This window comes from Lissotriton vulgaris, unplaced genomic scaffold (genome assembly GCF_964263255.1).
Source record: "Lissotriton vulgaris unplaced genomic scaffold, aLisVul1.2 SCAFFOLD_3231, whole genome shotgun sequence".
Lineage (NCBI taxonomy): Eukaryota > Metazoa > Chordata > Amphibia > Caudata > Salamandridae > Lissotriton > Lissotriton vulgaris.
The window spans coordinates 224,702-252,273 of NW_028246287.1; the positions used below are offsets into that span (position 1 = coordinate 224,702).

Here is a 27,572-nt window from a genome sequence, read left to right on the forward strand (position 1 = left end):
GTGTGGAGAGATGTAAGTCTAGACAGTTGACTACACTTTATTTAGTCATAAATGCTGAATGGGCAAAAGTAGTAATGCTATTCAAAATTCTATGTGCCTGAATATGTTCTCATAGGACGTCTTACTCCATCATGACAGTAATGGATATCCTTTCCTCCGAAATCTTAAGCCCATTATATCCTATGGTATTCAGATTTCTGCAGATGGGATCACCATTGTGACAGAGTAACCCATCCACGAGATCATAATCAGGCCCTCAGACTAAATGTACACATTTAACTTACTCAGAAGTGTGACTTCCCTTTGCGAATAGTTCTGTAAATTTTTAAGGCATTACATTAGAATTCAGCTATTTTTTGAATTTTTGCTGGAGATAAACTAGTTTCCTTTTTTAAGTGCACTTTGAAATAGGAGGCAAACCAATTTGAAGAAATGGGGAAACAACGGGGGAAGCCGGCCACCGCTGAGAGGATCTACAATCCTGTCAAAGGGGCGGTCTGAATAGTTTTCCTTGATTGGCGGCAGTGCCGAGGCAGGCACTGCTGCCAGGATTAAGATGTCCCTTTCCGACAGAATTTTCACAGCGGTCTGACCGCCATGAAAAAGCTGTCAGAAAGGGACTTTGTAACTCCAAACAAGGCCCCCGTTCCTAGTGGGTAACTGCAAAGTAGTGTTTGGGCACCTGTAGTGCCCCATCTCACATCCATGCACCATGTGCCATGCACCACGTGGTGCATGGCACACGGTGTATGGATGTGCACTTAGTGCTCCTTAACATGGCATCTTGTGCTATAGCCTTTTTCCTGGGGCTGCAGCACAAGCCACAGTGTAAAGGAGCACTTTCCGACAGCCACCACAGCAGTCATATTGTAATTGGGAGGTCGGGCCACCGACCGCTGCAACAGCGGATATCGGTCTGACCACTTGATAACATAATCGGGCCCTAAATGTTTTACACATGATGGTAGAATATCTATTATTTTTTTTGCTGAGGGAGGTCCCCTCGGTTCCATTGTTGAGTGCACTTTGAAAACAGCAAGCTTAAATATGCTCCCAAGCTACAAAAACCTATTTGAAGTGATGGTGGACGTGGACACTGTGAGTATGATTGATTGTCCTTTACATTTACATACCTTTCTGAAAAATTTAATTTTTTAAAGGTTTAAGCGTTGTGTGACATCATGATGTTGGCATTTCAACTTGCAAGAATCGTCAAAGAGGAATTGAGATGAACATTTTATAAGGTCTGTTTCATGCCCTCCATCCGTGAAACACCTAATCAATTAGTATATAGTTCCATAAAAAGGCACATAGCTACTTTTGTTCCAACAATAAACAATTCCTATTTTTAGAATGCAAAAAGCCTCACCCACTTGTTGAATCATCACCAGGTTCTGCTGCCTTTTGGGTAAATCATGGAGCTTAGTAATCCCATTGGGCTTCTACATTTGAGACTGCTTAGTGAAGATCTTTTTATTGGAGGAAGTCCCTGAGAATTGCTGAAGAATATTCAATTAATAGAGTGGGGTTCTCAAGAAAATAAGAATACAGGTGAACAGCAGACCTATTTATTAGTATTGCCTTTGGTAATATTCATTTATATGATTCAATATAAATCTTAACATGTGGTCAACATGCTTCTGCCATCAATTGCCTATGTAGTTCAGCAACGTTCATCATGCCTAGAAAACCTAAACTTAATACCCTAATCTAACCCACAATTAGCTCTGAATATGAGGTATTTATGCAAAGAATTCAACAGAAAATTTACAAACAAAAATGTTATACTAACCCACCATATTTTCCTATTCCTATTATTAATATTTTTATACATGTTTTGTAAAGTGCATGGCTACCTAGAAGAAGGTTTCCCACTGCTGCACTCAATATGGAAAATGGGACAAGCCCGAAGGATCTCAGAAACATTAGGACGATTAAGAGCGGTCAGAGGATGAGAACAACCATGTTTTTAGCAGTTTGAGAAACAGGGAGATTGAATTACATTCTCTTAGTGTCAGAGACAGATCATTCCAAAGCTACATTCCCAAAAAGAAAAATACATGACCTTCCTGTCGAGATATCCTAATTTTAGGCATTACATCCCAACTGAGATGGCTGGAACGCTGTGAAGGTCCAGGTTTGTTCCAAGACACCAAAGGTATAAAGTAACTAGGTCCACTGTTAATCAGGCATTTGTGCATATACCACAGCCCCTTGAATTGTACCCACTGTTCAATGGGCAGACAGTGTAGGTTCCTAAGCATGCTGGCAGTGGAAGGGAACCTAGGTGAGTGAAGCGAGAGGCGGACAGCAATGTTTTTTACAATTTGGAGGCATTTAAGAAGAGTTTTAGCTGAGCCCATGTACAGAATATTTCCACAGTTCAGCCTAGAGATAACCAGGGCTTGGACTATGGTTCTCGGGGCAAAGAAAGGAAGGCAGTGGAGGATCTTCCTAAGCCATTTCAGGATCCCAAAACATGTAGCTGCCACCTTATTGTTCTGTTTGCTCACATGAGTTAATCATTCGACCAGACTCTTTAGTTCTTCATAGCGGGCACCAGGCTAGGGAGAGGACCAATAATTGTGGGCCACGTGTGTGATCCCCAAGGATTGGGAAGAGGGCCCACTAACAAGACCTCCGTCTTGCCTCCGTTCAGTTTTAATGAGTTCACACCCATCCATAGTGAGAGACAAGTGTTAAGGACCTCTACATTCTGTCTGTCATTCGATGACAGAGATACTACAATTTGGGTATCGTCCTTATATGAAAAGAGGGTGCGGCCACATGCTTCTACTATCTCAGGCAGTGAACGTACATAGAGACTGAAGAGCAGAAGGCTAAGAAAATCCCTGTGGTACACCTGACACGAAGGGGTGGGTTTCTGACCTGTGTTGGTTGGTGTGCACCTGGTAAGTACGGTTAAGAAAAAAAGATTTTAACCAGGGCAAGGCTCTTTCTTGGATTCCCAGACCATCTAGTCTCTAGAGAAGCATAGTATGGTTTACAGTACAAAATACTGCACTGAGGTTTAACAGAATCTTTACCATTATCCAGTTGGTACCTCAGAAACACCAAGAAGTGCAAATTTGCTGCTATGACGTGCTCGAAACCCATATTGTGAAGGGTGGAGCAGGCCAATAAATTCTGTGTGCGCTATAAGTTGTTGGTTCACGTGCTTCTTCAATACTATTGCGTGGTCCGAAAGCAGAGAAATCAGAATGTAACTGGACCCAGTAAAATGGTTCAAGTTTGAATCTTTCAACAAAAAAGTGACCAGGGCCTTTTTCTGTTCTTTAGGAACAATGCTCTCTGAAAATGATGAGTTCAGTAATTGAGTCAGCTGTTTCAAAACATGGTGGGGGAGCATACCAAGTACCTACAGAGGGCAGGGATCTAATGAAGAAACTCATTTATTAGATGCCAAGGTAGCCCTGAAGGGAGACACAGCCAAGGGCTGAAATCTCTTCAGTAGATTACTGACATTAAAGGGGTGCTCGTACATCCACGTAAATGTGGCCTGTATATCAGCCACTGTTTGAACAAAAATGTCAGCCATTAAGTGCACTGAGATTGTGAATGGGGGTGGCTGGTAAGATACTGGTACGGTCAGAGAGGGTTTTAACACCATTAAAAGATTTTTAGGGCAATTTATGGTGCTTCAATTGTACTCATGTACAATATCACTCTAGCCTCACAACAGGATTTTTGGTATTACTGTAAGGCAGTTTTATAGTATTCCTTATCCTTCCTACTAAAGGATTTTCACCACTCTCTCTCTAGCTATTTGTATGGCTTTTTCTTGCTGTACAAAGAATCGTTATACCATGGAGCGGGAGAAAGCTGTCTATGATGGTTTTTATTGGAGATAGGAATTAGGCTACGGAGTTTAGCCCTAACCTAGGAATCTGCCACTATTGAATTTTGCAATACCAGACATTTGCTTTCAAAGTGGTATTCCACAGAGGGGCATCCATTTTTTCCCAAATTCTGCCAGAGAATACCACTTGCTTATTGTAACTCTGCAACCTGTTTCCTAAAGAGAGTGAGAAAGGAACTGCAAAATGGTCAGACCATAGAATAGGCAGAGGTGGGCCAGATGGCAGATTCCTCAAATTAGTAAAAACTGGATTCAGCAGGTGACAAGCGTTGTGTAGAAGCACTAATGCACAGCTGTATATCTAGAGGCTGGTGATCCTCAGTCTCATCCTCCAGATGGATATTAAAATCGCTCAAGATGATAAAATAGGGATATTTAAGAATCTTATAACTAGAAAATAGTATAGAAGACCTTGTCATATAACTTCTCCTGTATTAAATACAAAATATGTTTTAAATACTATTAAATTAAATAAAATCCTCCTTAGCCATTGCACCCATGTAAGTGTTCAGTGCACACATACTATCTCACTATGCATATGAATAAAAGCCATTATTTTATTTTATAATGCATGGACTGCTACTGTTATGGATTTTTGCCAATATATCTGCCCATGCTTGACATTCTAGACAAATCTGAAGTGTCTTTTCAGTGTTCAGCCCAAGTCATCCATTGGTACTATATTTTGGGATTTGTGTTCTGGTCGGTTTCTAAGACAACATAGTACAGCCTATACCATACATGGTAGGAATATAGGTTTGTATGATAACGTATACCTACAGATCAAGGTTGGGTGGCAATGTCTTGTTCATTGAGCTGAAAGGGTAATATTCATTGGTGCATAGATGAGCCCGAGAGATTTAGTGTTTGTCTAAACATCAATTATCACTAAATCAAAGGAGAGAGGGAGGACTAGGTAAGCTAGTCTGAATCCCCGCTTTTATATATCAAAAATCAAGAAAGACTAGCTAAGTTTATGCAGGTAAGACTCAATGGAGTACGTATGTCAAGGAAAACCAGTAGGTTTTATTAGAAAGCCCTCACCCACCAACCTAGTTGGTGGCATGCTTCATCATCGGGCCCACCACAGTGGCACCTAACGTGCCCCGGGTGTGCTTCGACGCCAGATTACTGCGGAGCTGGTATAATTACTGAGTGTGCAGTGTGGTGAGTATGAAGGTGAAGATTAAAAAGCCATACAAAAGTCCCAGCACCCGAGGGTAAAAACTATTTTAATAAAACTGGGTATCTGTTGGCACGTTAAAAAGGCAAACGGACACGGTGGAGTATGGATTATGACCTCCAGTGTCCTGTGTGGTCTACATGTTTCAGCCTGGCCTTTCTTAATTTGAAACAGGCTTTCCTCAGGACCAAGTGAGTATGTGTGGGTTTATAAAAATAATTTACAGTGAGTGTTTTTTGGATTTTATGTGTAGCACGCACTAAGGTGCTATATGGGTGAGAAGGGGATTCCCTCTCGCTTTGACAGTATTTAGCTGTTCAAAGCCTCCTTGGGTCGCCTGGCAGAGAAAAAGACCGAAACTGTCGATCTGGTTCCTCCTTGGACCTGTAATCCTTCTGCGGCGCCCGGTTGTGAGAAGGATTACAGGTCCAAGGAGGAACCAGATCGACAGTTTCGGTCTTTTTCTCTGCCAGGCGACCCAAGGAGGCTTTGAACAGCTAAATACTGTCAAAGCGAGAGGGAATCCCCTTCTCACCCATATAGCACCTTAGTGCGTGCTACACATAAAATCCAAAAAACACTCACTGTAAATTATTTTTATAAACCCACACATACTCACTTGGTCCTGAGGAAAGCCTGTTTCAAATTAAGAAAGGCCAGGCTGAAACATGTAGACCACACAGGACACTGGAGGTCATAATCCATACTCCACCGTGTCCGTTTGCCTTTTTAACGTGCCAACAGATACCCAGTTTTATTAAAATAGTTTTTACCCTCGGGTGCTGGGACTTTTGTATGGCTTTTTAATCTTCACCTTCATACTCACCACACTGCACACTCAGTAATTATACCAGCTCCGCAGTAATCTGGCGTCGAAGCACACCCGGGGCACGTTAGGTGCCACTGTGGTGGGCCCGATGATGAAGCATGCCACCAACTAGGTTGGTGGGTGAGGGCTTTCTAATAAAACCTACTGGTTTTCCTTGACATACGTACTCCATTGAGTCTTACCTGCATAAACTTAGCTAGTCTTTCTTGATTTTTGATAAACATCAATTATATCATCGCATAACTAATTTTGCTCTCAAAATTACTCATGCTGCATGATTGGAGGGTGAATGCAAATGTGTCATTCCTGAACACATAACAAGAGGGCCTCAGTGAATAGTTTTGCTGGGAAAGGTATGGCACAGATGTACTGTTTGAGATGTGTGTGAGATATTCTATATACTTTTCCGAAGATCAATTGTGCATTGTGTGTCTTAGTGGTTACTGTTTAGAGCTATGAGATGGCTGGCCATAAGTTACATCTGTGCTGTATTAGATCTGTATTGGATATTCTGCTTGATGTGATGTTGTGGGTGCTGGACTATCATGTGGGAATCAAGCAACAATGCTAACTTTGCATTGATTGTATAGGCTAGCTACTTTTTAGTTATAGCAAAAACTGAAGTATCCACTCAGTAAAGAATACACTGGTTTATGGTGGTAACTGAGAATTATCCAGAATACTCCTTAGTGCATAGGTTAGATAAAAGAAGTAGTGTTTATAGTGGTAATTATAGTTGCAACTTACGTAGAACCCATAGTTACTGTGTAGGGTTTGGTGTGACAGACTAATGGCGCTCAAACAGGTAGCTAATAAGGGTAACTAGGTAAAGGATGACGTATAAGGTATGGTGCTGCCAGGATAGGGGAAAACCAAAAACCCCTAAAACAATCAGGAGCAAGGCCCTGATCTATACAAAGAGAAACAAAACCTGGGCACGCATATGATTATTGACAGTACATAAGGTCAGAAGTAAATGTAGTCGACACCGGATGTATATCTTGCAGATTTTATATACGTGTGGATGATCTTAACTTGGACAAACGCCAGCTGACACGTGTTCCGTCAAAGGTCAATGCCTATGACTCTTCAGGGCTTATAGGGCGTCATACTGGTATCGGAGGTGCGGTGATAATTCCAACCCGGAAACTGGTAAAATCTATGTAGAAGGCTGGGTGAGGGAAGTGGTTTGAAGGGCGGGTGCGTCCAGGACCACGGAGGATCTGTAAAAGCAGAACTCCTCCTGTAAACGTCTTGTCGGTAAGGGTAAAGCCAAGAACCCATATCCACAGAGAGATAGGTTGATTTGTGTTTATAAGTAAAGATGGGCAAGTACATGGCATCACATTATGGAAAACACAACCATTTACAGGTACTTATTAAATTGTATTCAGATTATGCCCAGGGCCAAACAGAGCTGATCCTGATGTCATTGCTGGAGGGGAGGACATGCTATATATTACATGTACTAAAACAGAGGACACCAATGCAAGAAGGAAATATGGGTATGAAGTGCCTAGGTTCTATTTGGAGAGTCTGACATTAGTGGATATTTTCGTCAAATCACTACAAGCTATTTACTAGCATATTAGATATATTTCTAAGATTGTTATTATCTGTATTTATCTCCAGATAGATTTTATTGGTTTTAATTCACTGACAATTTATACGTGGAGACTGAAATTGATTATAGTACTTTGAGAAATGTTTGACTCACTCAGTTCCTATGGCTTGAGTTTAATGGATTGTGTACAAGTAGGTGATGACTGCAATACAAAGGTTTAGTAACCCAGTCAAGAGTATTCCTTGAAAACCAAGTGGCCTTAGTATACCAAAGTGTGAAGTCAAAAACAGTCAGGATAATGGTGCTACATCCAATTAGGAAAGCCAGAAGAAGGCAGTCATGTAATGAAGACGCATTTGATTCCCGTAAATAACATCAATGCCACAATATATACAGAAAAGCATACATTCCAGTTCACATGGCTCTTTGTCTTTTTGTTTGTAGACATGTCATCCTCTTTCTATGAGATGGCTTTTGCTGTTCAACTCTGGTCTCAAAAGGATGATGTAACACTTAGGGAAAAATATACAAGAAATCAATGACAAACTGGAGGTCGATATGGCAAATATCTCCATTGCCACCATGTACTTGCCCTTGGTGCTCAGGTAGGCTGGAATAAATGAGACCCACACACTGAGGAATGCAAGAATGCTGAATGTGATAAATTTGGCTTCGTTAAAAGTGTCAGGCAGTTTCCTCGCTAAGAAGGCAACTATGAAACTGATAGAGGCCAGAAGCCCAAGATATCCCAGCATGCACCAGAAAGCAAAGGGAGAACCCTCATTACATTCAACTATGATCATCCCTGGCTGGGAATGGATGTTGTTTTGTAAGAAAGGAGGGGAGATTATTAACCAGGAGATGCACAAAATTACTTGAATGACACTACAGACAGCAATGATTATGTAAGACAATTTGGGTCCAACCCATCTTCTCAATTTACTGTTGGGCTTAGTGGCATTGAAGGCAATTACGACCATAATGGTTTTGGCTAAGATGCAAGACACACATATAGTAAAGGTGATGCCAAAGGTAGCCTGGCGGAGGACACACTTCTCTGGAGTGGGATAACCAATGAAAATCAGTGAGCAGAGGAAGCACACCGTGAGTGCCATTAGCAGGAGGTAGCTGACTGAGCGGTTATTTGCTTTGACAATTGGGGTGTTCCTGTGATGTATGAAAAGTCCAAGGATGGAAACAGGTACAATGGAGAATAAAATGTTGGTGCTTGCCAAGATGATGCCCAAATGGTCATTGTAAGTGAGAAATTCCACATTCTTTGGGATGCATCCATTGTGAATGTCATTGGGCCAGTGGTCCCAAGGGCATGAAGTACATTCCACTGAGTCTGAAAAAACAAGCACACAATAATTTCAGAACTTGCTCATGTTGTTTTGATAATACATATAGCTTGTTTTTTTTAATCTCATTTGATCTCCACTTACCAGTAACATTGGATATTTCCCCTGGAGGACATGGAACACACTGGAAGCAGCAAATTGGTTTTCCTTCTACAGCAGCTTTCCTGAAGCCAGGGAGGCAGCTAGGACTGCACACTGAGACAGGAACCTCAGCATAGTGAAAAGTTATTGCAGTTATTACAAAAACACAGAAGTGATAATGTGTTAGAGTTGTCCCTACAGAGGTTAGAAATGCTGAATAAAAGGTGTGCTCCAACAGTGCAAATTGTGACTCTACTTCTTAGTTAATTTATTTTATTTCACACACTCTTATGATTACCCAAATAAAACATACACTTGTTGCAAAAGAGTAACGTATTTAATAATTTAAAGTGCCTTTAATATGGGCTAATAAGCTAAGCATCATGTGAGGATAACACTGTCTCACAAACAGGCACTGTATTATCAATCTTAAGTAAAGGTTTAATGAGTTTCCTTCATTGTTCATTTCAAAACATGAATGATATGTTGTACATCTTTCAGACATACATTGCATTCCATAGGTCTTTGGTAATTCTCTGCCACACACCTTTTTCCCAGGTTGAAGAAAGAACCTTAATTTGAAATTCAAGAAACAGCTTCAAAGATCAAGTTTTAAGGTAGGTCAAAAATAAAACTGTATGTACTCCATTATTAATTTCATGGACATAATTAGCTTCAAACTTGTCTTGGCTTATTGCTTTCTTAAATAACCTTTAGGGATATTCAGAGTTGAAAAGTCATCCATATTATTTTCCAACATTCACATGGTTCATTGCTACATCAATAAATGTATTTGCAATTTTTTGTTGCAATTATAAATTATAAAATATTGTTATATTTTGGACTTAACCGTTGAACATAATTCCGCCAATACCCGAATTTCAGCAAATGTCTTCAAAAGACAAACTCATTATGCACAACCTCTGTTTCATCTAATTTACACAGCCAGAAACCATCCTGCACTCAAGTGCATTCGTCTTTTATCTCACTTCACTTTTCAACTATTGCCTCACATGCAATTATCCTCATGTTACAAAAATGGTATACTTTTAGTAAAGAAAACATTCAGGGGCACATTATCAAGAAGCTCATTAAAATTATTGCCGTTTTAGTGTCAGGAAACTGCTGCTAAAGCGGCGCTAATGGGCTTGCTAATATGTGTGATAGAATTCCAATAGAAGCCCAGGTTAGATGTCCTGAACATCTAACCTGGGCTTCTATTGGAATTCTATAGCGCATATTATTAAGCCCATTATCGCCGCTTTAGCTGCAGTTTCCAGCGGTAAAACTGCGATACTTTTAACGAGCTTCTTGATAATATGGCCTCAAGTCATTTCCCTTCTTCATCCAAATGCAGTCTAGTGTCTCACCTACTTGTTTCCTCCCAAAAATGTGAACGCTTACTCTTCAGTCATCTCAAACTTTACCGTCTATTAACCTCCTAATTCCCCATTAGTCAAGCTTTCTTAACCTTGACACAAGAGCTGCACCTCTTACAACAGCTGATCCTAATTACCTTTGTTACACCTCATACCCTTAGGCCTGTCCACTGCCTTCAACATTGAAACTGATCCTACTGATCGATTCTCTCCACACTCTCTAAACTATACTTTCTAAACTTACTAAACATCACTGTCCTAACACACAGTAGCTAGTCCCATACCTTTCTGTCTATTCTTTCTCAGTCAATTGAAACGTCCAAACTTCTCCACCCTCTTCCCATGGGAGCCCATCAGACCTTTGTCCTTAGCCCTTTTCTTCTCATTTTATCAGTCTGCACCAGCTTTCTTGGGGATAGCATCTCCTACTTTGGGTTCTCATGCCACATTTATGCTGATGCACTAAATATATTTTTACTATTTTTCCTATTGGCCCCACTACAATCATGGATTTCTAATTGCTTTCCTGCCTACAATTTAGTCAGCTATTATGTATTTGTAAGAATTGTACCAATAAAGCTGACTACTTCAAATAAGCAAACATTCTCAAAAATAAACTTATAGCAAGAGGTTACCCTAATAATTTGCTAATGCTGTCTCTAAAAAAGGCATGGTATTATAATTGTGATTGCCTTATAAAAATGAAAGAAAAAACCCACAATCTTGACCTTGCAAGCATTGTTACCTTTGGAACTAAATCCCATAGAATGCAATCCTAAAGAATTGGCATTAACTACAATCTGAGACCTTCCAACTTAACAAACCATTACTCTTATTTAAAAGGTGCTCAGTATTAGTAATCGAGTATTGAAGACCTACCAGGACCCCCCTAAACCCACCTTCATCAGCATGTAGGGCCTAAAACTAGTGACAGGACATTATAAATGTTGCAATTGTCTGGCATGTAACTATACTTCTTACATGAATCTCTGCACTCTAAATGGGCGTTAATGGGAATTAAGGCATCCCTCTAACTGTTCTACTAAGAAATTTATATATTACATTAATTCCCTTATTGATGAATTTTTTGCCGCAGGGCAGAGCAACAGGCCTTGCTGTTGCGCTGGCCTACGGCAAAAGGAAAGGGCAGAACTGTGTCGCATCTATCAGATATGGTTAATTCCTGTCCCTTTCCCCTGCGTCGGCACACAATGGGCTGCCGTGCGCCAATGCAGGCACCTTTGCACAATGGTGCAATGGTGCCTGCATTGCGGGGATGATTATTTTAGTGCAGGACGGGAAGTCTTATTAACAAAATAATCACAAGAGGCGTTTTCCTCTTTCTATGCGTGCTGCACAATGCAGCACACATAGAAAGAAGGAAAACGAGGAGAAATAAATATATTTCTTCTCGTTGTGCCTCCCTTACGCCTACCCTGAGGAGGCGCACGTTTTTCACACTGCCTCAGACTTATGATTTCTTATAAATCTGGGGCAATGTCAAAAAGACATGGATGTTGCAGGAAACACACTAAGCAACACCCATGGAACGTCCCTTTCACACAGTTTTCTGCGTGAAAGGGGCATATATTTTTATGGCCATGAAAATACAGGTAACGTGGCTTTACGTGGCCTTATAAATATGCCAGTGACACATTGCACCACTGCAGCGTCAAAAAAATTGGCATTACGGCAGCGCAAAAGTGCCGGTAGGGCCTGAGTGTCCTGGTGGATATTGGAAAGATAACTCAGGAAATTTGTCACGGGATTCTGCAGCATCAATCAAGAATTTACTGCAAAATGGAGAACACACAATTGGTTGAACATTCTATTTTGAGCACTCACAGTAAGATGTAATGGTGGGTTCTTGAAATTGTGGAATTCTTTGATAAATTACTCACTCTGAAAGAAAACACATGGATCTGGTATGCTAATACGAACACTAAAGGACTTCATTAAACCGCGGAATGGTTCTCTTTAACTAATGCATTCTCTCCCTTTTCTTAAAAATTATTTTCAAAGGATATTGAATTCCTTTTTTCATTATTAACATAATTCCCTTTTGGAATGTTGTCCACTTTTTTGTCCTTGTTTTTGTCATTTATTTGCTTCCTTTAAACAAATATGTATGCATCATTACGGATATATGTTTCATTCGAAATTACTTAATTTACAATTTAATTAATTTCTACTATTGTAAGATGAAGCTTATTTTAAACTTTACCGTTTTTTCACCCCTCTAATACGTCGCTAATTTATAAATACGCTAATTCTATTTTAACTGCTTCTCTGGATAGTGACAGCTTTCTTCCTAATTAAATTGTTGTTTTTATCTACTCGCCTCTAAAATCATGTTTTATTATTTTAAGATAGCTCTCTTTTTAAGCTCAATCCCATTTTTTCACAATTCTTCTTTCGCCACTCTAACATGGCGCACATTTTCAAACAAGATCGGAATCACTATTCGGGATCACTGTACCTGAGAAAGCTCTAAATTGTTCACTATTTTAGGCACTTTTTTAGACAATGACAGCATCATTTAAAAAGTTTTTAAAAAATCGGTCAAAAAGAAGAAATCCAGTGGTATTAAATGAGTTAAACCCATCAGCTACAATTACTCAATAACAGGGATTGCACGTTCCAAGTATAGGCTAGCAGGAGAAATTTCCCTCAAAATGTTGTGCAAGAATTTTCCACCAAATATTTTTTGCAAATCATTTTTACAACGCAAAAGTAAGTTATGCAATGCATTTTAACCCACATCACATTTTTTGCAGTACTCACATATTTACAAAGAACATTTGATGGAACTTGATGTTCATGCAGCTGGTTGGATCTTTGTTGATTTAAACATAGGACCTTTCCAATTGTGCTGCCAATACAGTAGTTGGCATTACTGTAATGACTCTCGACCGAAGAAGATGCATTGTTTTTCCAAAAGATACCTCTTTCTACAGTCCATCACTGCATCCCCAACCATCTTCACATGGAATCCATGCTCACAGTGGTCCCTTTACAGATAGATAGGCATATATTTTTTTGCAAGGGCTTGGTCATCTTAACGTTTAGATGTGTCTGCTGTTGTTATTGACATAATGAATGTTATATTATACTCCTTAACCTAAAATCCATTAAAAAAAATGGGGCCTGATGCAAGTTTTTTCATGCCAAAAAGCATGTCTTCACATGTTCGTCACACACAAGTCTGGTGATAGACATTTCAGCTCTCATAAAAAGCTTTGTGAATCAAATTCATAGCTACCAAATAGTTGCTAATGTGGTGGTGCTCTGTATGTATAAGTGTTGTTCATATTTCTTCACAGTCCCCAAAAAATAATATGAGAGATCTGAGTTCAAATAGATAATATAAAATGTAAATGTTATGAAAATCAAGTATGTGGAGTTGTGCTTCTTTCTGCCCATAATATATTACATTGTTTTTTAGAGCCTGAGCTGATTTGCAAATTAGGTGGCAAGTGATATGTATCACCGCGGTAACATCACAACATTTGTATCATGTTAATCTTAATATAGTGTCTGCAATGAAAAATAAATAATGTTAAACGTGTTTCAGCAAATCAGTGCTTGCATTCTACTTTTCATTTTGGTATGTTCATTGGTGCTCCATGCTCAGCGTTTGTAGGGCATTCTTTGTGAGTGGAAATCAAGCTACATATCACATCCATCATTTTAAGTCGCCTGCATCTTGGATGGCATATTTCTGAGATGAACACGGAAAATGTTCGACACCGAGCTATTGGCACAGATGTATGACGTTAGCACGCACACTTTTACCACGCATACCATTACCACGCATTTTTTACAACGCGATACCTTTACAACGCATAGTGCTTTGGGTGCTGGATAGTGAATAGTTTAATTTATTATTCCAACACCAGTCCCCGTGGACACTAGGGAAGGTTATTGGATAGTAAATTAACCTATTCACTATCCATTCCCTATATCAGATCGCCCCAAAGCGCTATGCGTTGTAATGGCATGCGTTGTAAAAGATGCGTGGTAATGGTAGTGCGTTGTAAAAAATGCGTGCTAAAGGTTGTATAACTATTGGCACCAATGGGATGCACTGCAGAGTTGCTGCTGAGAAAGAAGATCATGTTCTATTGTCTAAGACAAATATGTATTATTACATGTAATATTACCTTCATTCTAAGGTCGATGCTTTCAAAATAGAGCTATTGAATACTTCCAAAGGATGAATGTCAGGTAACAGAAATTATGACCTCTATCTTTGTATTTTTCTATTCACACTTAGGGGCTCATTAGGATGGTGGACGGACCTGCATCCGTCCGCCACCCTCGAGGTGGAGGGACCATCCGCAGGGGCAGCGGCGATCACTCTGTAGGAATTAGGATGTGACCGCCACCCTGACGGTCGCATCCCGTATCATTAACCTTGCAGCTGGTGCTGCTTGAAGCAGCACCCGCCGCAAGGTTAAAAATGCATGTATTGCATTTACATTCACAAAGGGGCAGGCACCGCGCGATGCCTGCCGCTTTGTGCATATAAATGCAGAGGGGTACCATAGGTACCCCCCATGTGCACCCCCAACCCTCTGACATCCTGGGGGCCCGCAACGGGCCCCCAAACTCAAAAGACCACATGCTTTTCCACGGCAGAAAAGCCGCCATGGAAAAGCATGTTTCCTGCCCCATCCTAATATGGCTGGCGGTGTCTGATAGACTCCGCCACCATATTAGTGCTTTTACGCCACAGTCAGAAGGCGACCGCAGCAGAAAAGGGACAGACGGTTTTCCCGTCCACCGATGACCCCCCAGCCTTCCTAATCTGGCGGGGGGTCTTTGATGGCAGAGCTGCGGTAATTCCGCATCCTCCGGACCGGCGGTGGATTCCGCCGGTCTGGAGGATGCGGAATCACTGCAATCCTAATCGGCCCCTAAGTGAGAAATATCTCCCTTACTGGCATTGTCTCATTGCCTTTACATCCACATTAGGGCTGCTGGTGTCTTGTGTACTGGCCAATTAAAAAAGAGTGGCGTAAGTGACTGGCCCTTAATTGTAATAGGTTCAAACTTCTGAAACTTATGTTATGTTATTATGTTATATTATGTTTTCTCTCGTCCTAGGTTTTGTCTACCATTACCCAATATATTTCCCAACTATTTGAGATCCTTATGTTTTCCTTGACCCTTCAGGCTCTGTCTTTCATATCTTTATTAACTGACAATGGCTTGAGCTAAATGAATAGGTTGTGGCTTTACTTTAGTAAGTTTGGATGGAAAAGAGTCTTGGGTGCCAAAAGGGACGAGAGTGTTACTAATTTTGTGGGTGCTGACCACAGGTTCACTGTGGTTCTGGTTTTACAGCGTCTGTTGCACTTCAGTCATTCCTTACCTGTCCGCTCTTTGTGGGCCAAACGATAGCCCCAGCATTCAAGAGCAAATACTCCCCTTTAGGAGCACTGGAATCATAACTCCCCACTTTCACATGAGTTATGGTGCCTTCGTCATTCATCTGCCAGTTGACAATATCATACTGAGCAAGAGGATTGCCACTCTTGTCGAAATGCACCAGATCCCCTGAGGCTGTCTTAAAATGCACATGTTGTACATAGCTGAGAACCTAATGGAGGGAAAAATGAAGTATCATTCATGGCTCAAGAATATGAAAGTCCCAAAAAAACTGACAATGGAATATGGTCTCAGTGGTACTATTATGTGCCATTTTCTTTGAATGGGAAGGTAAGCATACCTGTGGAGAGCTGTATAGAGTATTACCATAATCCATAGTTTATGGTTTTATGGAAGATTCAATTGATAAGCCCTCCTCCATTGCCTATAGTTTAACAAATATATCCAGCTACAACACAGGATCCACAGAAGGTCTGGTAAGGCAACCATACTAGGAGAGCAAAGAGATTCATTTTCACTCCTGAATATTAATTTTGGGATGATGGCTTGTTTTTGTCCTATAGACACACGGATTGTAACATTATTTTGATGAGTTAGGTCCCTACTGCGCACTCATCACTAAGTGAATCATTAATTTGGATTTAGTTCAAATGTAATATGATCAATGTATAAAACAACATATTATCTGTCAAAAGTATACACCAATGTACAACATGTTCAGTAACTTAAACTGTTTTAAAACCTGTACATACATGTAACATTTAGACATATTTCCCACAAGGACTTATGTTTCAATATATTTTAGCCCCATCATTAGGCATTAAATTAATAAAATGATCATCAGTTCCATGACCGACCTACTTGGTGCACTCTTTGGACTGCCTAATCTAAAAATGTTTATGCATTTTATAAATCTTATGAGTTTCTCCTCCCACAATTTTCAGTTGGTGTACGCATTGTTCAGCTAAACATTTGAAAACTGCAAAAGGATAACCTACAGCAAGAAATATGGTCCTCAGATACTTGTCTACACAAGATTGCCAATGACTAGTTTGAATTATTTAAATAAAGAACTCAAAGCACAATTTTACCTGCCATGGTTCGAAATAGATCCCTGCACAGCTTGCCTGATGGAAAGGACCTTCTCCCTTTCTGCACAATAGCAGATTATGTAAAGCCAATGCAATGGAGTAGACAGCTGTGTAAACATTGTAGGTGACTGTTAAACTGGTAACATCAGTGTAGCCAGTTTGGACGACCTTCAGTTTCTCTGCACCTGTGCAGAGTCTTGTTTCATTATTCGAGGGCCCTATGTTATCCATCTGGTCCAACCACTGGCAGTCAAAGGCTTCCTCCCAGAACCTCATGAGTAGAACATCATATGGAGACTTTAGTGTTAGGGCACTGATGAGAAATTCCTCAAAACCAGGAATCTTACCACTGTGGATTGTAAACCCAATGGTGCCAGCAAGGATTTCAGAATACTTCTTTTCTGATAGGATGGAAGAGGTTGACCAAGACTCACTGGCAATCCAGATTTTACCAGTCACATTTTGCCTCATTATCTCTTCTATTATTGGTACCATTTCTGAGTCAAGAGAGAAGATGACAATGGCTCTCGCCGTTGATTTTTTGATCACCTGTACTATGTGGAAAGCATTTCTATCCACTCGAGTCAAAACAATGTTCTCAGAGAAGGCAACACAAGCCCCAGCCAAGTGGAGCTCCTGTTTTAATATCTGGACACCCTGCTGCCCATAGTCACTGTCCTCAGCCAGGAGGCCAACCCAAGTCCATCCAAAGTGAATCAGCAATTGGGCCAACCCGCTGGATTGAAAGTCATCACTGGGAATGGTCCGGAAAAAGGACGGAAACTGCCTCCGATTACTCAGGAGTGGACTTGTTGCAAAATAACTTATCTGTAAAGAAGGGAATGGATATTGGTGTTAGTAACACTGACCACAGTATCCAAAAAGAGATTTCGAATGCACTTTCAGATGTGAGGGCAAAATGTCCAAATCATTGTTTGGTGGAAAACTGGAAACTTCCTACCAGTTTGTGGTAATTATAAAATACCGCATTCCGCTCACTAAACAGTGGCAAGATTTTTTTTGCTTACCCACGTAGATGATTCTTCACTATTTTAGTGGAAACTATATTTTCCCTCAAGGTTGATCTTCACTGATGTATATTTGTAAGCATAGTGCTTTGTTTCAGGGTGAAATGATTCAAACTTACATTTTAAGAAATAAGACTTCAACACTACTGTGGCAAGGCAAAATGTGTTGTGCACCTTTGTACTTGTGTGTTAATTCTGTTTGACTGACATGCCTTTGGTAAAGATTGAGCCTATACCCCCATGCACCAGCCCAACAGTTACCCCAGGTTAATGTTTTTTTGGTTTATTTTTTTACTAGAGCAGAAGGCTTTGAGAGCCATACAAAGGTTTAGGAATGACAACATGTAGTGTAGGAATGCTGAAAACCTTACTATGATTATGCATTTATAATCTCTTCCTGGATGTTTTTGTCTGAAGTCTTGTGTTTGTTTCAGAATTATCCCTGTGACAAACCTTTCAGTGAACCAGTGCCTTATCTACAGCATCCAGGTTATCGTAACATACAACTAGATAGTCACAAAGATCAAAACTCATTTTCTCACACAAAGGTATATTCTATGCAACTTTAAGCATACAGGCATAATACTCTTTATTAGGAAAATGACTACTGACACAAAGGAGGAACTTTATCTAATTGCCTACACCCCAGCAATATCCTTATGCTTGTTGAAGTTGAATTGGCTGCTTAAAGGTCAGGAACTGGATCATAGCATTTAAAGAGATACAGACTTAACACTGGTTGATGTTAGAGTCGAACTTCTATGCGAACAAGATGATAGTACCCAAGGTGTTTCAATTCCTTTACTTTATAAAATAAGTACTATTTACCTGAGTAAAATGACTTGCAATAACTAGTCCATTATTATAGCTTTTATTCTCAGATCAAGATGTTGTAAATCAACGGCGATTAGGTTAAGCATTAGCAGAAGACATGCTGTATTTGACCATTGTCGTAGCAATTGAACCGACTCCATTGTGTATTTATGGCAGCCATTTTGTCTGCCACATGTTCCCATGTGCTCATCATGTGCTTTGTCCTACCTCCTCGTTAACTGCACCTGAAAAATGCCCAGCAACAGGCTATATTTAGCATCCCCTACTTTCAGCATGCCCAGTAGGGTCTGCAGCTGTTACTAATTAGTTCCAGACAGGAATGTGTTTACTAGTTTTTGAAAACTGTTAACTCCGCCCACTCATCCTTTGTGCCTTTCAATATGCCCTTATATGTACATAAAACTTGCTCTTGTATTTTGTACCGCCTTCTTTTGAGCCCCCTCATTGTGTATAAAAGGGGCCATGTGCTTTAGTTCGGTGTGCTACTCTATGCAATACTGAAGGGTGTCGTGTGGACTGTAGTACTACCTTTAAAGGTTTAATAAACTATGCTTTTGTATTTTCCAGTTTCTGTGCAAACTTCTTCCTATGGTCCGAGGACTCTGTGCAGAGAAGGGCGAACCCCTTGCACTGGTAGGCCTTGCTGTGGCTTTCTTACTTCAAAGATCAATAAGTAATGATTATTATGTTTGTGTGTCATCAAAAAGGTACTCTTTAGAACACCCAAAGCTCATCATTGTTACAAAGCAATGTTAGGAATACATGATATCCCAGTAAAACAAAATTGTGGAAACTAAATTAATGAATGATTGAAAACAAACCCAAGCTTGTTAAATGGAGAATCTCCTCTCTGTGAATAGAACCGAATCAGAACTTCTAACAGAAAGACAGAGTAAAATAAATATTCTTTGGCCCCAGGAACAGGGAGAGGCTAGGCCCCACCAGAGAAAGCAACCATCTTCGATGCCACATACTTCTTACGCTTCTCCTTTATCTCCAAGAAGGTGCGTCTGACAGAATAGATTCTTGTCTTCCGGAGTGCCACATACAAAAGTGCACCTTTTTTAGCCTTTATCATTAGGTGGAGCCCTGGGAGCACTGCCTAATCTTATCAATGCATCATCTATCTTTGCCTCCTAAATCTACATTGTTGCCAAAAGTACCATCTCTGAATTGATGTTAAGGTGGTTTCTGAACAAAGGTACAGGCAACAAAGTAGGTATCAGGAGGGAATAAATGATGTCCTGACTAGATGTCTTTATCAGTGTCTAATTAGACACCACTGATAAATCATGTGGAGACTACAACAGAACTAAAATCCGGGCACCAGAAGCCACCTGAACATGAAAGAATAAGGCTGTTAAGTCCAGAAGTAATTAAGGAAGGTCAACTTTACTCGACTCACTATATATTCACCCATTCCTACACAGATCTGCCACTTCCAAATCATTCTGCAGACCTGACGATGAACAGCAGAAACACAGGACAAATCCATCAAGCTGCAAAACAGTGGCCAACGAACCTCTCAGGGTATTAAAAGTAGGATACTGCTTTAACTTTCACCTTTGAAGAAGAGAATTATACCTGCTTCATTCAGCTTTTGTCCTTTGAAACACATCACTGGAATTTTCCTGCTTTCCCCACCAATGCAGGGGACAGCCCTTTAGAAACTACATTTGGTTGAACTCATTGCTTCAAGGGGGACATCCACGCAAATATCTAAGATGTTATATGCCAAATTCTGACTGTCTATAGATTACTGCAGATCTCTTCACCAAGACATTTAATGTGTTTTAACAATAAAATAGTCAAATATTGCAGTTGATGTCTGAGTTGTACAGGGAGGGAGGGCGAAGGAAAGGTCAGATTTAAAAAGTCAAATTGGTGTAAGTATAAAAATTCATAAAACTAAGTGAAGGACACATCTGTAAAACATACTTATGATGTTCCCAAAAATCAAAATACATGGTACATGTAAGAACTGAATAGCTTTGTAAAATTCAAACTTCCATTTGCATTTACCTGTGGTAGTCTGTACAGACCAAGAATTTGTGCCATGAGAATTGATCGTGTAGAGCCAGCATCCCCTACAATTCCTGCCAGTGGCTGTTGATTTGGACACCGATAGTTTGCAACTGAATGCTCTTGACCTGTCAGTATCTTAAGCGTTCCCTCGAGGGCCAGTTGCAGGGCAAAGCAGCAGTCATAAATCTCAAACCCCAGAGTGATATTTGGTAAGAGTTCCGGGTTTTTGTTGATGTCTTCAATGGCAAAAACCATGGCTTGGAGCCATTGGTAGTTTTGGATCCCAAACCTAAACATAAGGAAAGGGTTTCATTTCAAGGGAATACCATTTAGAGCAGTATTGAACCAAACAAAATAAATCATTTATGAAGTTTGCGATATATAGAGCTTATTTAAGCTAAGGCATCCAATATATAGGTTCAATTAGAGATTGGGGCAAGGCCTCATATCCAGGTAGGCCAGAGGAGAACTAAAAGCCCCAGAGGGCATATTCAAAGCCTTCAGTGCAAGAGTTTGTTATTGAAAAACAAAAAAAATCAATGGCCCTGACACTTTTCATCAGTGTAATTTGTTACTGGATGTGCGAAATATGAAATGTATACATGATAGTTGCTGCCATGCATAAAATGGATCTTCTGATGTACATTGACAGACAGTCCTGTAGCCATCAGGCCATTGCTCAAGGCTATTTGAGGGAAATTGAGGCTCCACTGCCAAATACCTAAACCTAACTCTAAATTAGTCATGCAAGCCAAATGTATGACAGATGGGGCATCTCCTGCTTTTTGGAATAAGTCTTCTGTCACCAAAATCGAAGTCATCCCTTTTGACTAAAATAAGCTCTTTATATATCTAATTCCAACATTGGCTACATGTTTTCTGCTGATCACAAACTCAAGAATGATTCTCCAGTGGTAAATGGCAAACTAGCAGGCATGTTCAGTAATGCTTAAAAAAAAGGGTCACTCACATCTGTTAGAACAGCAACATTATAAATAATTTTCCTATGACTCTATTTATTGATATCAACCACAGAGTATGTCACTCAATGTACATTTACTCTCAGAGAAGACATACATGTGTTCACCTATGTTGGGATTTCCACACTTTCCTGCTATCCAGTGCCGTCCCTTTCTTCCCCTGCCCACACCATATTTTTCATGTATAAGAGTGAGTCTCTTGATTGTTTGGGAATCTGTCTGGACTCTAAACTAACCTTCTCGTGTCATACTAAGAAGGTGGCATCTACATGCTTCGGCATTCTTCGTGGTTTGAGGCCTATCCTCAAATTTTTCGATGCCTCCACTCACCAGATGGTGATTCAAGCTAGCGTATCATCAAGGCTTGACTACGCGAGTTCACTGTTTTGGGTGCCAATCAGGCGGAGGTCCTGCGACTCCAACGGGTGCAGAACGCAGCTGCCAGGGCCCTGGTAAGCCTGCCACGCTCCTGTTCAGCCCGCAGCACAATCTTTAAACTACACTGGCTGCCTGTAATCAGACGCATAGAGTTTAAGACTCTGTGTTTCGCGTTTAAAATTCTTAAAACCGACACCCCTACCACCCTCCAGCACCTCCTGACCCTGTACACTCCTTCACGTAGCCTTCGCTCTGCAGGTCAAAATCTAGCACTCGTTCCACGCTTCCAAAAATGCAGACTAGGCGGCCGTTCCTTCACTGTGTTGGCCTCCAAGATTTGGAACGCGCTCCCTGTGCATATTTGATCTTTAGAAGATCTTTTTGCTTTCAGGAAAGCTGTTAAAACGTATCTTTTCCCCCTGCCTTATTAAAATTTCCCTACTTTGTCTATTTTTGTTAGTTATGTTACCTTCTCAGATATAGCGCCGGGACGCCCCTTCGCTGGGGCAGCTGTGTGCTCAAAAAATCAATTAACATAAATCAATTAACAATCCACCCTTATCAGACCTACAAAACCCTGCATATTAAGCTTTTAGGCTTAAATCAGACATACACAATAATTATAAAATGATATGCTGGTTTATAACTTTTGTCTGATTGAATGTACTAGCACATTCTAAGATGATGTACAATAATGTGTTTAAATATACAGCATGAAGAATAATGCATTGTTTTTTTTCCAGTCACAAATACTCAAAAGCCATTAATCACCACCTATATGAAAAAGACTACATCATGCCATCCTATGAAACTGCAACAAACTACTAAACTATACGGATTGAGTCACTAGGATAACTTCACTGGAACAAATCGATCTAAGGTTGGCAGCCATTGAGAAAACTATTTCTGCTCAATCAGCTGACCTTAGTGCGATTAGTAAGTCTATTGCAGCTTTTGTACCAACACCTGTATGCCAGGCCGGGGGGAGTTTACCCCTAGGGGATGGGAGAATGTCTAATCTTAATAGTATACCTCCCGTGCACCCGGGTCTGGGGATTAACCAGCATGTAGGACTATCCAACCCACAACCTCCCAAACAGATTCCAGCCCTTCTGCCCAGTCGTAGTAATACCTGGGGGAATGCTGACGTACCCAATGCAGCCCCAACGACAATAGATAAAGGAAATAGAAATATTAGATCCTGAATCCCAGATTTTCCACCTGAAGCTAATCAATATACTGTGATTATGGCCGTTGCCCCTGCTTTAGAAGAGGGGGAGGGGGAAATCTATAGCTCCCTAAAATCCAAGGTTATCAAATGGCTGAATTGGAATAGACCTTTGCCTGTCCACCCTTGTAATGAAATTATCGTGGTAAGGAGGGTGCCCTGGGTGGGGAAGACACATAAGACCATTGAAGGAGACTGTATAATAGTCAATTTTAGAGATCCCAGAACTGTCTCCCATATCTGTGCCGGGTTCAATAGGTCTTTTGATTCCATCATCCAGACATTGCCCCTGACTTTTTTCTTCCCCCCCAACTATATTGCACAAGGAAGAGGGGCGGATGAATGGACAAGGGTAGAGCGTGGGGGTAGAAATAGAAGATTTGATATGAGACCTGCCCCTATGCAATCCCGGGCACCCTTTTGCGACTATAATCGCTTTAGCTACCTTGATGCTGTGGACTGACTACCATCTGTTACCCCCACACCCTCAGGGGTAGACATCCTGGACTCGTCCAAAAAACAATTGTCTATTAGTACAGACTTTCCAGAGCAAGACCCTGTTGTACCCCTGCCTATGGTCACTGCCTTTTCAATAGCAAACATTCACTTGGACTGTACTGTCTCTGAGCTTTCCAACCATGGGCACCAAGCTGTATTGTCTACCTACTGTTCTAACCTGGACTCACCTATAAAAGGAGTGGAAGATGACTTTCTTGAGGGAGCAAAGGTTATTCAGAATGTCCAAGGGTATAAACTATTGAGCTGGAATATTGCCGGCTGGCGGAACAAGGAAGAGTCACTGGGCTGGAGGGAGTATGTCTCTAATTACGATTTACTTTGTCTCCAGGAGACATGGTCCACTGAAGAGATCTCCTTTAATGGATTTGTGTCCTATAACTGCCCGGCGCAGAACTCTGCCATGGGCAGGGCTAAGAGAGGTCTGGTGGTCCTTCTGGCCGTGAACTTTCCTGTCAGGGTCAAATTCCATAAGACTGTTGGTTTCCAATCACAGGTACTCTGGCTTCAGCATAGTGGGGGCCGTAACATTCTTCTAATTAACTTTTATAATAATTAGTTTGACTATTCGTGTCCTACATTTGTTAATGAGCTGGAGTTTGTAGTCGACCAAATTTGCGGGGCCAATCCAGTTCCCTTTGATATCATTTGGGGAGGGGATTTCAACCTTGTAACATGCCCCTTCTCCTTTACGAGTGTTTGTGGCTTTGATGGGGATGCTGGAAGAAATCAAGCTCATTTTATACATAACCCTTACGGAGAGTCTCCTAACTCCTTTATGCTGAAATTAGATGTAACAATTTTCCAGCCGGGACGTGACCAGGAGGGTAACACGGTCCCGACCTTTGTGGGGAGTAATTCAGGCAGCACTATTGATCATTTGTTAGTGTCGACCCACATTGGTCCCCTCTGTTCTATCCCGGAGGTTGTTGAGCTGGGTTTAAGTGACCATAATGGTATTTCTATGACCACGTTAGTCTGGGGGAGGAAGGTTGATTTTGCTCATAGGGCAGTGGTAGACATAATACCCTGTAGACCGAATGGCACCAGGATTAAATGGTGCGGAGATAACTCTGAACAGCTGCAGACTAAAATTGTGGCTGCTAGTATTGAGGTGTTGCAGAGCTGTCTAGATACCAATGCCAACGTAATCAGTATACTAGCAGACTTTGAGAAACTAAATTCTATAATTCTTAGGGTCCTAACGAATACCAGGGCCAGAAACACGTATAAGCATTTGGGTTGGTTCAATGGGGTATGCACTAAATCCCTACAGGAATTAAAGAAAGCCCTCTCGAGCCGCCCTAGGGATAAGGAAGCAGTCAAAACACTCAGGGCAGCCTATAAATTTAATCTAAATTGTAGGAAGCAAGATATAAAGGAGGAATCTTGGGACCACTTGTCCAAAGCGGTAGATCTTCAGGATAGCAAGCTATTTTGGAGTATTGTAAATAGCCCTTTTCTCCAAAAAGAGGAATTCCCTGTACTGTCTGCCCAGGTCAGTGAGGAGAGTTGGGTCCAGCATTTTTCTGGTATCTTTAACCCTGGCGGGGATGAAACTGGATGTCTTAGAGGCTCAGACCCGGAGTATAAAATCGCACTTAATATTACAACATTGGAGGTAGACGATGCTATCTGAAAAGCAAGGGAGCGAAGGCCCCCGGACCCGACGGGGTACCGGTTGACCTTTACATATCAGATCCGGTGTTATGGAGCCCCCTTTTGACACAGGTCTTTAATGCAGCAGTTGTGGAAAACACCCCATCACGTGGGGAGAGTCTATAATTATACCTATTTACAAGAAGGGCGATTGGGGCAAGGCCAAAAACTACCGCCCCATCTCCCTCCTTGACTATCCCAGAAAATCATGAGTAGGGTCCTCCTGTTGCGGTTAGAGGAGTGGGCAGAGGCCAATGGTATCCTTGCGGATTCACAATATGGGTTCTGCAAGGTACTTGGCACTATCGAACAGTGTATCAACTTGGATTTATTAATTGGTAAATACACTGCTGCTAAGCAGGGGTCACTGTTCCTTTGTTTCGCTGATCTATCTAGTGCGTTTGATCTGGTGGACCATGCCTTGCTATGGTCCACTTTATTGGACATGGGGGCCCCGCGCCTATTATTTATTTCTTAGCCAGATTGTACAGTAAACTGTCTGCCCGGATACGATTCGGACAGGCAGGGGAATGTACTAGCAACATTAAAGTTAAATCTGGTATTAGACAAGGATGTGTCCTTGCCCCCCTCCTTTTCTCCCTTTTTATAAACGCTATGGACTCTGACCTAAAAACAGTTAAGGCCGATGCTCCAGTTGTTGAGGGCCTGGCGACCCCCGTTCTGCTTTATGCAGATGATACAGTTTTATTGTCCCGGACACCGGTGGGTTTGCAGAAATTAATGAATAGGTTCTATGATTTTATAAAGGGGAGGAAACTCAAAATTAACAATTCAAAGACTTTCATTATGGCATGTGGCAAGAAGGTGAGGAAGCTAAGGCCGTTTTATCTTACCGATCAAAAAATTGAGGTTGTAGATAAGATCTGCTACCTAGGAATTACCTTTAGCAGTAATGGGACATGGGCACAGGAGATATCGAACACTAAGGCCAAAATGGGTAAGGGTGCACACAGAGTATTTAAATCTGCCCAAAAACTAGGTAGTCGTCGTATCTATGATATGCTCTATATTTACCGACACAGATGCGTACCAATGGCACTTTACGGTTCGGGGGTCTGGGGTCATTGTCGCCATGGAGAACTACAAGTGGCGGAAAACGACTTTCTAAAAAGGCTTCTCTGTCTACCCACTTCAGCATCCAATGAGCTAGTTCATCATGAAGTGGGGCTCGCTTTTCTGACTGATTTGATAGGATTAAGGCACTTACTGACCTGGAGATCTATCTGGGCCAAGGAGGAAACTGGCTTTACCAAAAGAATTATCAATGACTGCCTTCTTTTAGAGAAACGTGATAAGATCCCATGGCTCAACTATGTTATTACCTCATATAGAGATGTGTTCTGTAAGGATGTTTCCCTAGACCCTGAATGTGCCACTGAGCTCTCGAAGCAGGAACTCAAACGTATCTTTTTGGGAGCCAAGACTAAAGAGCGTAGTGAAGCTAGTAGCCATTTTGTTACTCACCAATTCTATTTTAATAACATTCTAACTTATGGCTTTAGTAAATATCTAAAAATTGTTACCTGGCATTCCCACCAGTATGTGCTTACTAGATTGCATCTAGGTATGGTTCATAAGCTGGTGGCTTTACCCAAGATAAAAAAGTCTACGACTACGCCCTGTCCCTGTAATGGGATCTTCAAGCAGAGCACTGTACACTTTCCGCTTATTTGCCCACTATATCTGCATCTCCGTACTGTATACCTTAAACCCCTTTTTAAAGAGCATTCTGTGAGAACTGTTGAAGTCGCTATGAAGTTTTTATTTGTTCTTGAGGATCCATGGGTGTGCTTTTTTACAGCGACATTTATTCTTAAATGTATTTCGGCAAGGAAAAGTATGGAATTCAGCAGCTAAATTGGGTCTAGTGCTTTCCGTAATATGCTGCGTATGCCCACCCGCCTCCTCCCCATGTGCCAGTTTTTATTATCACTGTATTTTTTAATGTGTATTGATGTGTATTCTTGTGCTTTTATGATTGTTTTAAAATGATCGAATAAAGTTTTTGAATTGAATTGATAACTTCACTTTGTTTTGTTTACTCCTAGGAGCAAGTTTTCTACTTTTTGGAACTCCAAACTCTGAATGTAAATTTACAACAAAAGTGTAAGTTCAATGTTTCAAACCCTGGAGTATAGTAA

General features: G+C 41.0%; 1 protein-coding gene across 1 annotated transcript; it reads right to left on the bottom strand.

The window, feature by feature from the left end:
- Positions 1–7,868: 7,868 nt before the first annotated feature.
- On the bottom strand, positions 7,869–20,925 carry LOC147666002 (extracellular calcium-sensing receptor-like). The gene is made up of 5 exons (XM_086949335.1): positions 20,647–20,925; positions 16,763–17,590; positions 15,655–15,882; positions 8,902–9,025; positions 7,869–8,804 (listed from the first exon to the last, which is right to left on the bottom strand). Exons 1-5 carry the CDS (start codon positions 20,902–20,904, stop codon positions 7,906–7,908), a joined length of 2,337 nt encoding a protein of 778 aa, XP_086805461.1. The 5' UTR covers positions 20,905–20,925; the 3' UTR covers positions 7,869–7,905.
- Positions 20,926–27,572: the final 6,647 nt, after the last annotated feature.